The 14,459-nt window shown below is 40.8% G+C and overlaps 1 protein-coding gene across 1 annotated transcript in view; it reads right to left on the bottom strand.

The window, feature by feature from the left end:
- Positions 1-344: 344 nt before the first annotated feature.
- bmp6 (bone morphogenetic protein 6) overlaps positions 345-14,459 on the bottom strand; it is a 53,148-nt gene continuing 39,033 nt past the window's right edge. Inside the window, exons 3-7 of the mRNA XM_023409523.2 lie at positions 14,181-14,329; positions 13,697-13,894; positions 2,888-2,964; positions 1,736-1,846; positions 345-1,042 (exon numbers count right to left, since the gene is read on the bottom strand). Of these exons, the coding sequence (XP_023265291.2) occupies positions 893-1,042; positions 1,736-1,846; positions 2,888-2,964; positions 13,697-13,894; positions 14,181-14,329 (685 nt within the window). The 3' untranslated portion in view covers positions 345-892. The remainder of the gene's footprint in view (positions 1,043-1,735; positions 1,847-2,887; positions 2,965-13,696; positions 13,895-14,180; positions 14,330-14,459) is intronic.

Raw genomic sequence — 14,459 nt, 5'->3', positions numbered from 1 at the left:
CAGGAAATCTGAAACTTCTGACTCTGATGCATAATTCAGTATTAGATTGTTTGGGTTAACATTTGCACCTAAAAGGAAACTGGGTTTGTATTTTCCTATTTACTCAAGCCATTTATACAGGTTTTGTCATCTGACCAGGTGAAGGCACTGGCTACTTCTGGTTTTCAGTGCTGTGATATCATAGCCAACTACCTGGGGTCATGCATTGTAGAGAAGATGTTCATTAGGAATTATGTGAGCCTCTTCTGAGAACTGATCCACTGTGTTTTATATATATACATATATGTGTGTGTGTGTGTGTGTGTGTGTGTGTGTAGGATTAGGGAAAGAAAGCAGCGCTTGGATTGGTTCAACAACAGTTCAGTTTTGGCCTTGCCCTCTTGGTGAGGGAGAAGGTGCAGTAGCCTCTTAGGCATTCATACACAGAATTCCATAAACACATGTACAGACTTAAACACTCCCTCCCCTCCCCTCCCCTCCCCTCCCCTCCCCAACACACACACACACACACACATAGTCACTCATTCACTTGCAGACCCATGAAAGAAAAACTCCACTTTAATGCCAGTAGAGAAGGTGATAGACAATTTGGTGACTCAACATTGCAGTAGGGTGAAGTTGCCTCTAGATGATACCCATATGGTTTCATTTTTGCAATGGTCCCCACTTAGGGTGATGCCTTTATGGCAGATGGTTATCAGATTGATATTTTTAGATGTCTAAGATTATTGGAATAGAACATGTAAATAATCTTTCAGGGTGGACATTCTTTGCAGGCTGAGAACTGCAAACTGGTGTCTACTTGAGGTCAACCTCACCCAGGAGTCACTGCTCCACTTGCAGCCCTTTGCCAACCCATTTATCAGTCAAGCATTACTAGTACTTGATGTTGTCAGTGGCAGCCACAGGCCCGCACCACCATGTTCTTGTACTTCTTAAGTATGACGTTGGAGTTGTCATCGAAGTAGAGCACTGAGATGGCGTGGAGTTTGGTGGGGGCGCAGCATGGTTTCGGTACATTCTCAGGGTTCATCAGGTGCACCTGAAAAACACAAGAAATACTTAAAACCACTTAAGGCATCAGTCTGCATTTATCATATAGCACTGATTCCCAGTAAACCACACAGTCCACATTCACAATGAACTAAATATGCATTATTGCATAAACACAGTAGTCTATTTGTGGACTGGCTATAAAATATTAGAGCACTAGAGTGGAAAGTAGTAATTAAAAAGATAAGAGGTACACTATAAGGTGTCTGCAGCAATTCAGTATCTCACCTTCATTGAGCTGAGGAATTCATAGGAGACAGATTTTTAAAAAAGAATGGTCAAAGTCCAAGCAGCAGAATCTTGACTTTTACTCCAAAGAATTGGTCATGCTCCAAAACCACTGCATTCCTTATAATGCAACAAGCCCAATTTAAGATAACTCTAATGACATCATCAGGATCATTTTCTCAGTCTTTACACAATCCATACAGAGCAATAAAAGACATACAACTTTTTTTTCAAAGTGAAGTAGTACTCTTCATGCTAAGCAGCTGAAAACAGTATATATTCATTGATCTTGAATCCCTTAAAAAGTCCAGACAGACTCTAACACACAACCAAACAAAATAAACGTACTAACAAAGGATACTGGCAGCGAGGTGAGACTTAAACCCACAATAACTTCTCCTGTACTGTGTAAAGAATGTAGTTAGCATGGTAAATTCTTGTAGGTTGGTCTTACCAGTGTCTGTACAATGGCATGGTTGGTGGCATTCATGTGGGCATTAAGGGGAAAGGAACACTCTCCATCACAGTAGTTGGCTGCGTAGCCTTCAGGAGCAATTATCCAGTCCTTAGAGAAACACAGTTAACATAAAAAGCACAGTCACAGTTTATCAAATCGATCAAATCAAGTAAATAAGACACCCTAATACATCAATATCTAGTCTATTAGAGAGGTCTATTCTTTGTTTTGAAATAATAGAATGGTGTCTGGTTTTATAATTCCACCATATTTGAATGCTTATCTTTGTAAACAACTGGATGAGTGGTGTATATTAATGCCAATTCATTTTGTAATATAGCCATTGTAGATAGTTATACCTTGAAAATTGGAAGCAGCAGTGTCCTACAGGAGTCCACTTGACTCCTGTAGAATATGTTTCAAATTCTCTGCATGTTTTAAATCTTTCTGACTTGTTTTCAACTAGTGTACCTTCCTGTCCGTCAATAATGTGTCTCCGTCTTTCTCTTCTTACTTATCTGCCTGCTCCCTTCCCATGTGCCCATGAGTGTTTTTTGAGAGAGAGAGAGAGTGAGAATGAGAGAGATAGTTTGTATGCTGTCTCTGTCTAGATGTCAGTGCTGTGTTAACATTTCACTGTTTGTTTTCTCTTGTTCTCTTCTATTTCTTCCTCTGTTTCACACAAATACACACAAGACTTATGTCTGCTGCCTCAAAGCTACTTTAAGTGACTTTCTCTTCTTTTTCCACCCTTGCTTGTTAGTACCACTTCCACATCAAACAGTGGTGTTTATAATGTGTGTATAAATGATGTAGTGGCACTGTCATCAAACTGAAAAAACAGACTAAAAGTAACATTCCAATAGATGTGGGTGTGCAAACTTTGTACATAGTAGACATGTATGTATAGAAAATAACTTGATGATATAAGAAATACACAGTCATCACTGTCATATGCAGATTTACATCCAGTGTCATGTATCTATGGATCATCAACATACCAAATTCCATTAGACAAACTCAAATGTTTTTCTTAGGTTGTAATGTTGTTTGAGTAAACATGATTAGGATATCACAGTGTGAGGATCACTGGTTCAACACGTGTATTAGGACTAGTTTTGCTCTATGGAGTAAGGAAATGTTTGATACCTGCCAGCCCAGCTCTCGGAAGCTGACATAGAGCTCATGTCTTCTGCATGCTGTTTTCTGATCACTGTTGTTGTAATCTGCAAAAGAAAAACTGAAATCATTAGGAAATTCTATCTCTAAGATGCGCACAGACCTCTTGTCAACCAGCATGGCTCAATGTAGCCCTCAATGTATGAATGTGTATCTCTACATGACTGAAGGGACATCAATTAAAACACACACAAATGATGTTTAAAAAATTCCCAATTAAATCCTGTGGTAGTAACGCATTGCACTCAGAATTTTATTTATATATCCCTGTTTCACAAATTAAAAAATACACTTAATACTTTTATTAAATTCCTTCAAAGTTCCAGTTCCAGTTGGTTGTTTGTTGGTACTGAACTAAGTGCAAAGTTAATTATAAAACTGGTAATCAAACATTTTGGTACAAAAACCTAATGGAGATTGCCTATTTTTTGTTGCTTTATCTGTCATTTGTCATTAGGATTATAACATGAGTTTTTAATTCCATGTTTAGCCTAGTAGAGTTATCGCTCAAGTTATTTAGGCTACAAAAACTTTATACATTGCAAGAAAAAAATTGAATTACCGAATTGCAGTTGTGTGCCTCCACCACTCTGACAGATTTCAAGTTACATCCCTGTTTATCCAGAATCATTTAAAATATAAACCATTGGTGTGAAATTTTGTCATAATTTCTATGTGAATTCTTGAGTTATGGCTAAAAAACGTGTTTTGTGAGGTCACTGTGACTTTGGCCTTTGACCAAAATATAATCGGTTTGTCTTTGAGTCCAATTGAATGCTTGTGCCAAATTTGAAAGGATTCCCTTGAGGAGTTTGCGAGATATTGTGTTCACAAGGACAAAATCATGTTTAGTGAGGTCACTGTGACCTTGGCCTTTGAACTTTAACGACCAAAATTGAACCAGTTCGTTCTTGAGTCCAAGTGAATAATTGTGTGAAATTTGAAGAAATTCCAATCAATCTGTGACCAACCAACCCACCCAACGAATCAGAATACGGCTACAAACAAACTAACCAATCACAATAAAGCTAGAAATCAACAAATTAGAATACAGCTACAAACCAATTAATAACAATCAGAATACAGCTAGAAATCAACAAATTAGAATACAGCTACAAACCAATTAATAACAATCAGAATACAGCTACAAACATACTAACCAATGGGAATAAAGCTACTAAAAGAACTAAGCAATGAGAATATGGCTACAAATTGACCAATCAGAATACAGCAACAAACCAACCAATCAGAATAGAGCTACAAACCAACCAATCAGAATAGAACTACAAATCGACCCTTCAGAATACTGCTATAAATCAACCAATCAGAATACGGTTACAAATGAACCAATCAGAATACAGCTACAAATCGACCAATTACAGTACGGCTACAAAACAGTCAATCAGAATATAGCTACAAACCAACCACTCACAATCCAGCTACAAATCAACCAACCAGAATAAATACAATAAATGAATAGAAATAGAAAGAAACTGTTTGCATTCAATACATAAACAAACAAATAAACAAAAGAACACGCAGGCTTATGTCCATGCAAGCAAATCGAATATTGTATTTTTTCCAGAAGAGTGTGTGTGTGAGTGTGTGACTGTTAGACAGACTAACTCACCAACAGCAGCCTGGTTTGTCAGTTGGAGCTGGTCACACACACACACACACACACACACACACACACACACACAGACACACATACACAAACACACACACACACACACACACACAAACACACAAAAATGCCCTGATATTTATTTGTTTAAGGGCCAAAGCCACTTACCCATTCATTAAAATGGGAGAGTTGTAATTAAAGTTCACCAGCACTAGTTGCATTAAGATTTCAAAACAAATTTAATTTTGAACAGAAACACCAATCGCATTGTTTTAGCTGGATTCATCTGAAATATAAAAAGAGGTATAGACAGCAAAAGCATATTGGTCTTGTCACGTGGAGTCATCTCAGCTTGAAATAAATGAGAAGCGAGGGAGAAAGAAATGGCTCATGGCACTGACACTGCCTGAGTTTGGGTGTCAGTTTCTACCACCTGTGCTAAAAATATGCAGGTGTTCTACAATAATAAGGCACTTTAGGTTTAAGAGCACCTACCTTCTAAACATGTTCTAAAATAATACAAGAAATGTCTACACTTACATGTTATATAGCACTCATACAGATTACTGTACAACATGGTATAATGCCAGGTGTTGTCTCCTAATTGAATGAATCAGATACAGATAAAATGTGATCAATTTTTTTCCTAAACAAGAGCATGTGTTTCTTTTTACTGCAGCAACATCTAAACATGTAAAGATGTGTTAATATGATAAGATGGATTAATTCCGATAGTCAGTGACCATTTATTAAACTTGAACTGATGTTTATAGAGAGAGAAAATGACACATTACAGTACTGCAGAATGATAGGGCTTTCATAAGTTAATCTATAGAGTTTTATGAGTCTGTACTGGAATATGAACTGTTGGGGTTTTAATAACTTTGGGTTAAGCATCAGCGTGCCGGCAAACATTGTTTCCATATGTAACATAACGTGTCCCTTACTATACACACATTCTCACAGACACCCCCTACTTGCTCATCTAGGTCTTGCTACAGGCAGGGTTATTAAGTCTGATCGTCTCATTTGAATTCTTTCTCCAGATTCCAGTCTGTACAAGCACCTTTTTTGGTATGAACAAGAGTGATTGGGACAGAATCATTCCTATAAAAAATCTCTTTAAATAATTTGCTTGTTGTAATCAAGTAGTCTGCTTACAGTGTTCATTTTGGGTCTTCTCCTACAAAACAAACATATAGTAAAAGATTTTTTAACTGTAGTAGTCTACTACTGCAAGTTGTCATATGCTTAGGCTGTCTTCTAAATTATTTGTACAAGGTGTTTGGACTGACATAGCCTGTAACATCCGGTAATTACCTGTTCTCCCAACTCAAGTTCACTGTGTGTGTGTCTGTATGTGTCTATGTGCTTGCTGTGCACACTTACACCATGTGATATCTTGGGATTTAAACAGTGTGTAATTATTGTCCCCGCTCTCTCACAGCAGCAGGTGTGCAAGGTGAGTGAGGTATAGTGCTTTCACCCTGACCATTCAGGCTAGTCACAAGGTATAGCACAAGGTATAGCATTTGGCAACATATTCCCCTTCTCACAGACAGACATCTATACACAACTCATTTTCCTTGACCTCTTGGCCTTCAAAGCCATCAGCATTTACAATTTGTGGGACTCTAAGAGCAACAAAGCTGATATTTACTATGGGCTTTCACTGAGTGTAAAGGCCCACATTTGTGTTGCCCATGAACCACATCTACCCTTCCTGCCTGTAAAAATGTAGTGCCACACAGTTACCAGTAAACTCCAGCTCCGTTGAGGCCTCCATTAATTTCTTTTTGCTTTCCTTGACAGAGAGTGAGGGTGGGAGGGAACTTTAAATACCGAGACTACATATAAGGGTTCTAAATGTATAGTACTATTATGCTAATTAGTTTTTGTTTTCAATATATTTTTTGTCGATTGATGTTTTTTATTCTAAGTCATTGTTTCGTCTGACTATGTACACAAAGGAAACTCTCCTAGCTTTAAAGTTGACCAAATATGGAGTTAAACATCCCATACCGGCTGAGCTGAAGAAGCCATACCGTGGATGCAGAGCCCAGGCCATGGAGACCTGGTTAAACAACAACACTCCCTACCGTTGTGTGGATTTACCTGGCTTCACTGCAGTACGAGGGGACAGAGATGCCGGAGCAAGAGGAAAGAATAAAGGTGGAGGACTGGTTCTGCTTGTGAACAATAGATGGTGCAACCCTGTTCACATCACAGTGAAGGAGAAGATCTGCTGGGGGATTTTAACCATGTCACTCTCACCTCTCATGTGATTGGCTTCACTCAGTATGTTGATTGTCCCATAAGGGAAAATAAGACACTAGATCTGTTGTATGCAAATGTCAAGGAGGCCTACACTGCTTCAGCTCTACCACCACTTGGAAAATCGGATAATCTGTATTTTCTTGAGCCTTCCTACAAGCCCTGTGTACTGAAGAGGGCTGCAACCACCCGCTCATTCGGGAACTGGACCCCGGAGACCAGAGAGTGTCTAAAAGACTGTTTTGAGAGCACAGATCGGAATGTCCTGTTGGAGTCACAGGAAAATGATAAAAGCAAGGACTCTGACCTTGATAGAATGGTTGAATGTACCAATGAGTACATTAACTTCTGTATGGACACTGTAATACCAGCAACAACTGTACACTGCTTTCCAAACAACAAACCCTGGATCACCAGTAACATCAAGACCCTCCTCAACCAGAAAAAGGAGGCCTTCAGGGATGGAGACAGGGAGAAGCTCAGGTCTGTGCAACATGAGCTGAAGAGGAGATTAAAGCAGGCGAAGGAGGACTACAAAAAGAAAGTAAGGAAGCTGCAACACCAGAGAGGTGTTGAAGGGGATGAGGACCATCACTGGCTATAAGGACAAGAACAGCCAGGCAACATCAGGTAATGTGGACAAGGCCAATGTGTTCAACCTGTTCTACAACAGGTTTGACACAGCCTCACCTGTTCTCTCTCCCACTGCTTCAGGTGCAGCTTCTCCTATGGCATCTCCTCCACAACCTGACACTACAGCTGCAACTCCCTCCACACTGGAGTCAAGTCTCCTGTCCTTTACAGTGGAGGCGGCGAGGCTACGTCCATGAAAGGCAACAGGCCTGGATGGTGTGTATCCGAGGCTGTTAAAGGACTGTGCAGCCCAGCTAACTGAGCCTCTCCAGAGGATCTTTGACTTAAGCCTTCAAATAGGGAGGGTTCCGGTCCTGTGGAAAACATCATGTCTTGTTTCTGGTACCTAAAGTAGGATGACCGGCTGAGATAAATGACTACAGACCGCTGGACCTCACATCACACATCATGAGGACCCTGGAGCGGCTGCTTCTCCACCTTCTGAGGCCACAGGTTTAACGTGCACTAGACCCCTACAGTTTGCCCACAAAGAACATATTGGATTGGATGATGCCGTCCTTTACATGCTCCACCGGGCCCATTCTTACTTGGATCAACCAGGTAGTTACATGAGGATTATATTCTTTGATTTCTCAAGTGCATTTAACACCATCCAACCCCCCATTCTTAAAGACAAGCTGGAAGGGATGGGGGTGGATCCTTGCTTCATGTCCTGGATTGTGGATTAACTGACAAGACAACCACAGTACGTCAGGCTGGGTAAGTGTTTCTCAGGGACAGTGATGAGCAGCACTGGGGCTCCACGGGGGACTGTTCTGGCTCCGTTCCCGTTCACCATGTATACAGCGGACCCAACTCTTAGTCCTGCCACATCCAGAAATACTCGGATGACACAGATATTGTAGCGCGTATCAGGAACGGGCAGGAATCTGACAAAAGCCTTCAGTGAATTGAGCGACAACTGCCTCCTTCTGTTCAGTATAACGCTACAGCTAGGGGGGAGCTAGCTTACAAAAGCATAAAGACAGGCAACAGGATGATATAACTAGCCCTGCTCTATTCCAAACTCACCTAGCACCTCTAATGCTCACTAACGTATATCTAATTTGTTTTTGAAAACAACACATTATGGTTTTAAGATAAGCTAACCAGCTGGTAGCTGTAGCTTCATTCTTAAATAGACATGAGAGTGGTATCAATCTTCTTAACTCACTCTTAGCAAGGTTACTAGCAAGCATCTTTCCTAAAATAACAATTCCTTTAAACATTAGCAACCAAACCATGACCTTGAGTTTCACCCATTTCTTCCACTACTGTCAAGACCAGATATTTGAATAGTAAATGGAAAGAAAGCAGGTCAATGAGTTCATTTACGACATGGTAATGTGAATGGAGCCAGTGGCACTGAGCAGTGAGTTCTACTTGGCCATAAGGGGATATTACCTAACAATGTTTAACCTCAAAGTGTTTCTCTGTGTGTAGACATCCATTCGACCATCCATCCATCCATTATCTTTACCCCTTATCCTTATAGGGTCGTGGGGGGGCTGGAGCCAATCCCAGCTGACATTGGGCAAGGGCAGGGTACACCCCTGGACAGGTCGCCAGTCTATCACAGGGCTGACATATAGAGAAACACAACCACTCAAACCCACATTCACACTTATGGGCACTTTAGACTCGCCAATTAACCTAATTCACATGTTTTTGGACTGTGGGAGGAAGCTGGAGTACCCGGAGAGAACCCATGCAGGCACAGGAAGAACATGCAAACTCAAACCTTCTCACTGTGAGGCGACAGTGCTAACCATCACATCACTGTACCACCCCCTAGGGGTTTCACAGAATAGTCGACTAGTCGACTATTCGAATATTAAAACCACTAGTCAACACTGTGCAATGCTGTAGACTAATCGTTCATCTGTGATTTTAGCACGGTGCAGTAATAAAGCAGTGGCATCTACAGCAGATATGCAGCTGGGGGCGCTGTGGGTATTTGCTGTTGTAGTTGTAGTTGTTGACAAGTCACACGTGATACTGTTGGGCGCTAAAGCAGCAGAAATGCAGCGAAAACAAGTGGCAAAGAGAAACATGACTGTACGCCCTGATGCTCGACAGTCAACAGTGTGGAAATATTTTACCAAAGCAGATAAACCCGTCAGCTGCAATATATGTAAGGCTACTCTAAAGTACCACCAAAGTGCCAGCGCTATGCATAACCATTTGAAGCTACACCCGCTCATGGTTACCGCTAACAGCAGCAACAACGAGGAGATGCGCCAACAGAGTGAACAAAGCAAGCAGACGACAATCAGAGAATTTTCCAAGCGTCCGATCACCGACCACAGAAAAAGGGAAATAACAGGTCTGTTGGTAAATTTCATTGTGCTGCGCTGCAAGAGAGCAGTCGGTCATGCAGTCAAACGGTATCTCCAGGTCAGACAAGCTGCTGGGGATTTAGTCCAATCAGATCACGGCTCATTTTTAAACAGCCTCTCAGAGCCAATCCAGGGCTCTGGTATTTCACCTACCCCCAGGTTGGTCCCGCCTACACCCTTTACTGGTTGTATGAGACGTTTTTGACGATAATTGATCATTGTTATTGGGTGAAAAAAATATGATAGATCTCCCGCGATTACTTTTTGGGAGTAGTCAATGACTACTAAAATACAGCACTCGTGAATGCCCTACCACCCCCATTCGACCATGTAATACTAAAATGCTGCACTAAAACCAATTCACATTGAATTTATTGAGGTGGGACATTGGCTGCCAGTTAAGAGCCTGCCTATAACAGCAGGTGAAACACTACCCATTACTGCACTGTAGCTCTCTAACTATACTAAACTGCATGAGTCTTGGCCTGGTATTAACTCTTCACTACACTACTTGTCATTAAACACCTTAAACACTTTCACGAGCCTCTCTGTTTGGGGGAAGTTTATAAATTATATCTACAATGTCATTGTGAAAATACAAGAATCAAATGGTTGTCAGTCATTACAGCCTGGGTGTTCCATGTAGGAAATGTGTATCTGTGTGTGTGATATTTGACATTAAGAAGTAATTTCAATCCCTGCAGGCCACAATCTCTCAAACCAGTCCATTGTAAGTCTATGGTTTGCTCTGATAATTTCTCAAATCTCCGAACCAAATTTTTAGAGCAAAGAAAGAAGAAAAGATTGCAGTAGAAATGACATGAACTCGCTTAGAGGTTTTGGTGGTGACAGAAAACTTGGGTTCCATGTGCCCAATGTTTAGAAAAGCAATTAGCTTCTTCTGGGTCGTCAACCCAGATGAATACATGAACATCACAGTTATCTCTGACGTTTCCCCTCCCACCATCCACTACTTCTGAAGTTTATCTTTCTTCCTGTCTTTCATCACAGCGGTTATTAAACCCTGCGAGTGAGCTCCACTATGTCTAATTACTTCAGCAGTAAACAAAAGGAGGTTGGGTGGGGTTACGAGTGAGGAGAATGAGGAGGAGAAGAGAGACAGATGAAAAAACACAGCTGGCCGAGTGCTGTGTTATTATTATTCTTTAAGCGATACTGTTAGCGTGGTCAGTCTTTGAGCTGTGCAGCTAATGACTGGCTAGGCCTAATTACAGGCTGCCTGTGCTGTGCTGTGCTGGGATGTGGTATTCCTTCCCTGGACGGTTGTTAACTTCCCCCACAGTCAAAGCCCAACCGGACTCCAATTACCTCCCAAGCCTTCTTCGCCCACAAAACCCTAAATTACCTTCAAAGGTGTTGTACTGCTCTTTTGGCAAGGTATGAAGCTGCATTTTGACAAAAAATAGCTTTGATTATGTCCTAGAGTGTGAAGATGAGGACAAAATGGCACCAAAGTGATAAAAAAAAGATGCAGTAAATGTAGTAGTGTAATGCAGTGGAATGTGGATGGTAGGAAGGTAACACGTTGCTGCCTTCCAGGCCTTAGATCTCATGTTTTTTCTGAGAAAGAATCAGGGTGAATTATCAGTGAAATACTCTTCAGATTATTTTAATTGTTGTGGCCTGAAGTGATATACTGTAGCTCCATGCTAAACAGAAACTGGGGGATTTTGTCACAGTTTGTTTCACCCCATGAATGCTCCACAAGACAGATGCTCTCCCCATCCATCCTGTCCACCTCCCTGTCTCTGGAGTAAGTGATGCAGTATTGATACCATATGCCCTCCTGATTCCTCATGGATCCTCCTATCCCATCCAATCCCAGCAGTCCACTGCTGGCTGTGGACACTCGGCTGTCGCAAGGGGGGGGCCTCCCCACTTCCTGTGTAGGATCTAAATATTTACACTCTCCAGCGTCCCGAGTAGCGAGGTGGAAAGGTCTTCATGTTTTGGGTTATATAAAGGCCAGTCCTCCAGGACACATATTTAACAGATTGCCCTCATTAAAACAGATTTTTTAATTGCGATTCACAGTTTTCTCATCTTTCTGAAACACACTGGGACACAAAAGCTGACTACAGTCAACCTACCTTGTGAATTTGCTCGTAAAAGCAGTTGAATAGCAGACTCTAATGTAGCGTTAAACTATTTTCTAAGCTATTAATTATGAATTTATTTACATTTGGCATAAATATTGCCTCATATACTGGAAGAGAGCTGAGATGACCGTTACAGGAATGCTAACCCACATTCTGAGCACATTGTATGCACTGTGCACGTTAGCCCTCTGATTCACAAGTGTACCCCAGTATCACTTAATCTTAAAAACAAAACATCTTCATTTAACTTAACGTAACAAATGATATGTCTTTGTTCTCTGTTATGTCAGCCAAAGATTTTATCTAACACAATTACTGAGAAAAATCCCTGCAGGAATTCAATTTACAATCTCTTGTGTTAACAAGACCACAGTGTAATCTACTGAGACAGACATTGAAAATGTTCTGAACAATCAGAAAATAGAGTCAACAAATCTCAGCAAAGGATTTTCAGAGAGTAGCAATAAAGACAAAACCAACTCATCCTACAAATATGTCTGTGTGCCATACAGATGGTAGAGTCATTATACACAGTAGCAGAAGAAGCAAAGTAAATAATTTCCCAGGTAGCCAGCCAAGCTGGGCCATTTGTGGCTGTGTGTCAGTGTACTAAGATGTGCTTAGGTATCAGAGGACAAAAAGAGAGACACCTATGACCCAGATTTCGCTAGGTTTTTGGGGGTGTAGACTTTAGCCTCTTTGGTCTCACCAACAGCTTCAGTTAGCAGCAATGTGGCTAATGTTGAGCGAGTCTCGTCCTACTTGAAATGACTCTAGCACTTCATTTTTCACAAGTCTGACATAAGTCCAGAAAACAAGTGTGCCGAACTAAAGCTGCTCTTGGGCCAAACAATTTTGGCTGCCTGAGGGTTAACAGATCACAACACACACAACCTTATGGGATGTTTAAAAACAGCAATACTATGAAGACTATAGTATGATTTAAACTTGAAACTGAACTCACTCACTGACCTATCTTTCTATTTGTGGAATCAAGTTAACCAAGATTTTAGGCACACATTTCTGAAATAAACCCATGGTAGACTTATACAAGTATTTTCTGAGCAAATCAGTTTAAGTTAATATAAGTTATAAGCTATAGTATTTGTTATGATCCTACAAACTGGTATCTGTATCTCTTCAATACCAGCACAGGAAGTAGTTTTTGTAGAGACATGGAAAGCTCACCTTTTTATAAACTACAACAGTAATTTTTCATTAAACCTAACTTAGTGTTTTATTTGCCTTACCTTAGCCACACTTTATTTGCCACAGGCACAAGCACACGCACAAGCCTTTCCCTGACCTCAACCATACAGCCGTTGCCAAACAAAGATAATATAGAAAGCAAGAATTTTTTAAATGAACACCACCAATCTGACTCATATATTCAAGCTTTCTAGTCTTTCTTTACAGTCTTTTTAGCTTTAATTTGAAGCCAACCCCAATTAAACTCTCAATCTCTTCCATAAGTAAAACATTTTATATGTTGTCATGAAAAAAACTATGTTCCTTGCTCAAGATACAGGTTTTGGGATACACAACACTACACTTAATCATTTTGGACAAACAACAGTAAAAACTTATTTTGGACATCATCCCTGTGCTAAGATTTGTGTCTGATGGGGGTCGATTAGAGAGATCCAGCTGAAACCAGGTCCAATTCATAGTCTCAAAGATGACCACTTCAACCAGGCTTCAAACAAATGCTACCCATCCACTCAGTTTTGTGTCTGATTGTGTTCATGGTTGCACTGTGTGATCAGGGTGGTTAAAGTTGACTGACCTGCTACGCCCAGCCCCATGGAGCCGTCCTGTGGTTGTGTGGATCGGTTGCGATTCTGCTGGCGACGTTTGCCACCAGTGGAGCGGGCAGTGCGGATGTATACTTCACTGATTCTGAAGAATGCGACCATAAAAGGTTGCTTCTCCAGTGCACCGTCATGTCCTACTAGGCCTGCCTCCTTGACACTGATGCTCTGTCCTGTTTGAGAGGGTACAGCACCTTAAAACTACACAAAAATGTATATATATATATATATATGTGTATATATATATATATACTGTATATAAAAGTGTATAGCCATTAGCAGCAATACAGAGGTTCTAACCCTTTTGTCCTCAAAAGAAGGAAGCACCTCAATGATAAACCAAAATAAACCCAAGAGCAGCAATGAGCACACCAATTTTGGTAAAATTCTGTCGGACAGATTTTCAGATACACTTTCTTGGCATTTGTGGCGCCATACATATGTTATTATTTCCATTACCGCTGCTGGTCTCCATGCTGACTTGCAGACCCAAGTTGTGCACCGGACTCATCAACCACAGGTTGCTAGTGGCGGTGATGTCAAACTCCAGCCAGCCCTCCTCAGCTGCCCACAGTCTGCGAGACTCCAACAGGAACAGGTCTGCCTCTCTGGGAGAACATGGTATACAAAATAAAATTGCTTGGATTAAAAATAATAAATGAAATGTGTTTTTAGTGATTCAAATTTTTCTCAGAAGAACTAATCTGACTGATGAAATAATATCATTATAAATATCAA

This window comes from Seriola lalandi, unplaced genomic scaffold, assembly GCF_002814215.2.
Source record: "Seriola lalandi dorsalis isolate HSWRI2012SDOR001 ecotype SW California unplaced genomic scaffold, Sedor1 jcf7180002054395, whole genome shotgun sequence".
Taxonomy (NCBI): domain Eukaryota; kingdom Metazoa; phylum Chordata; class Actinopteri; order Carangiformes; family Carangidae; genus Seriola; species Seriola lalandi.
The sequence above is the reverse complement of the archived record's forward strand: the minus strand, read 5'-3'. Positions and strand labels throughout refer to the sequence as shown.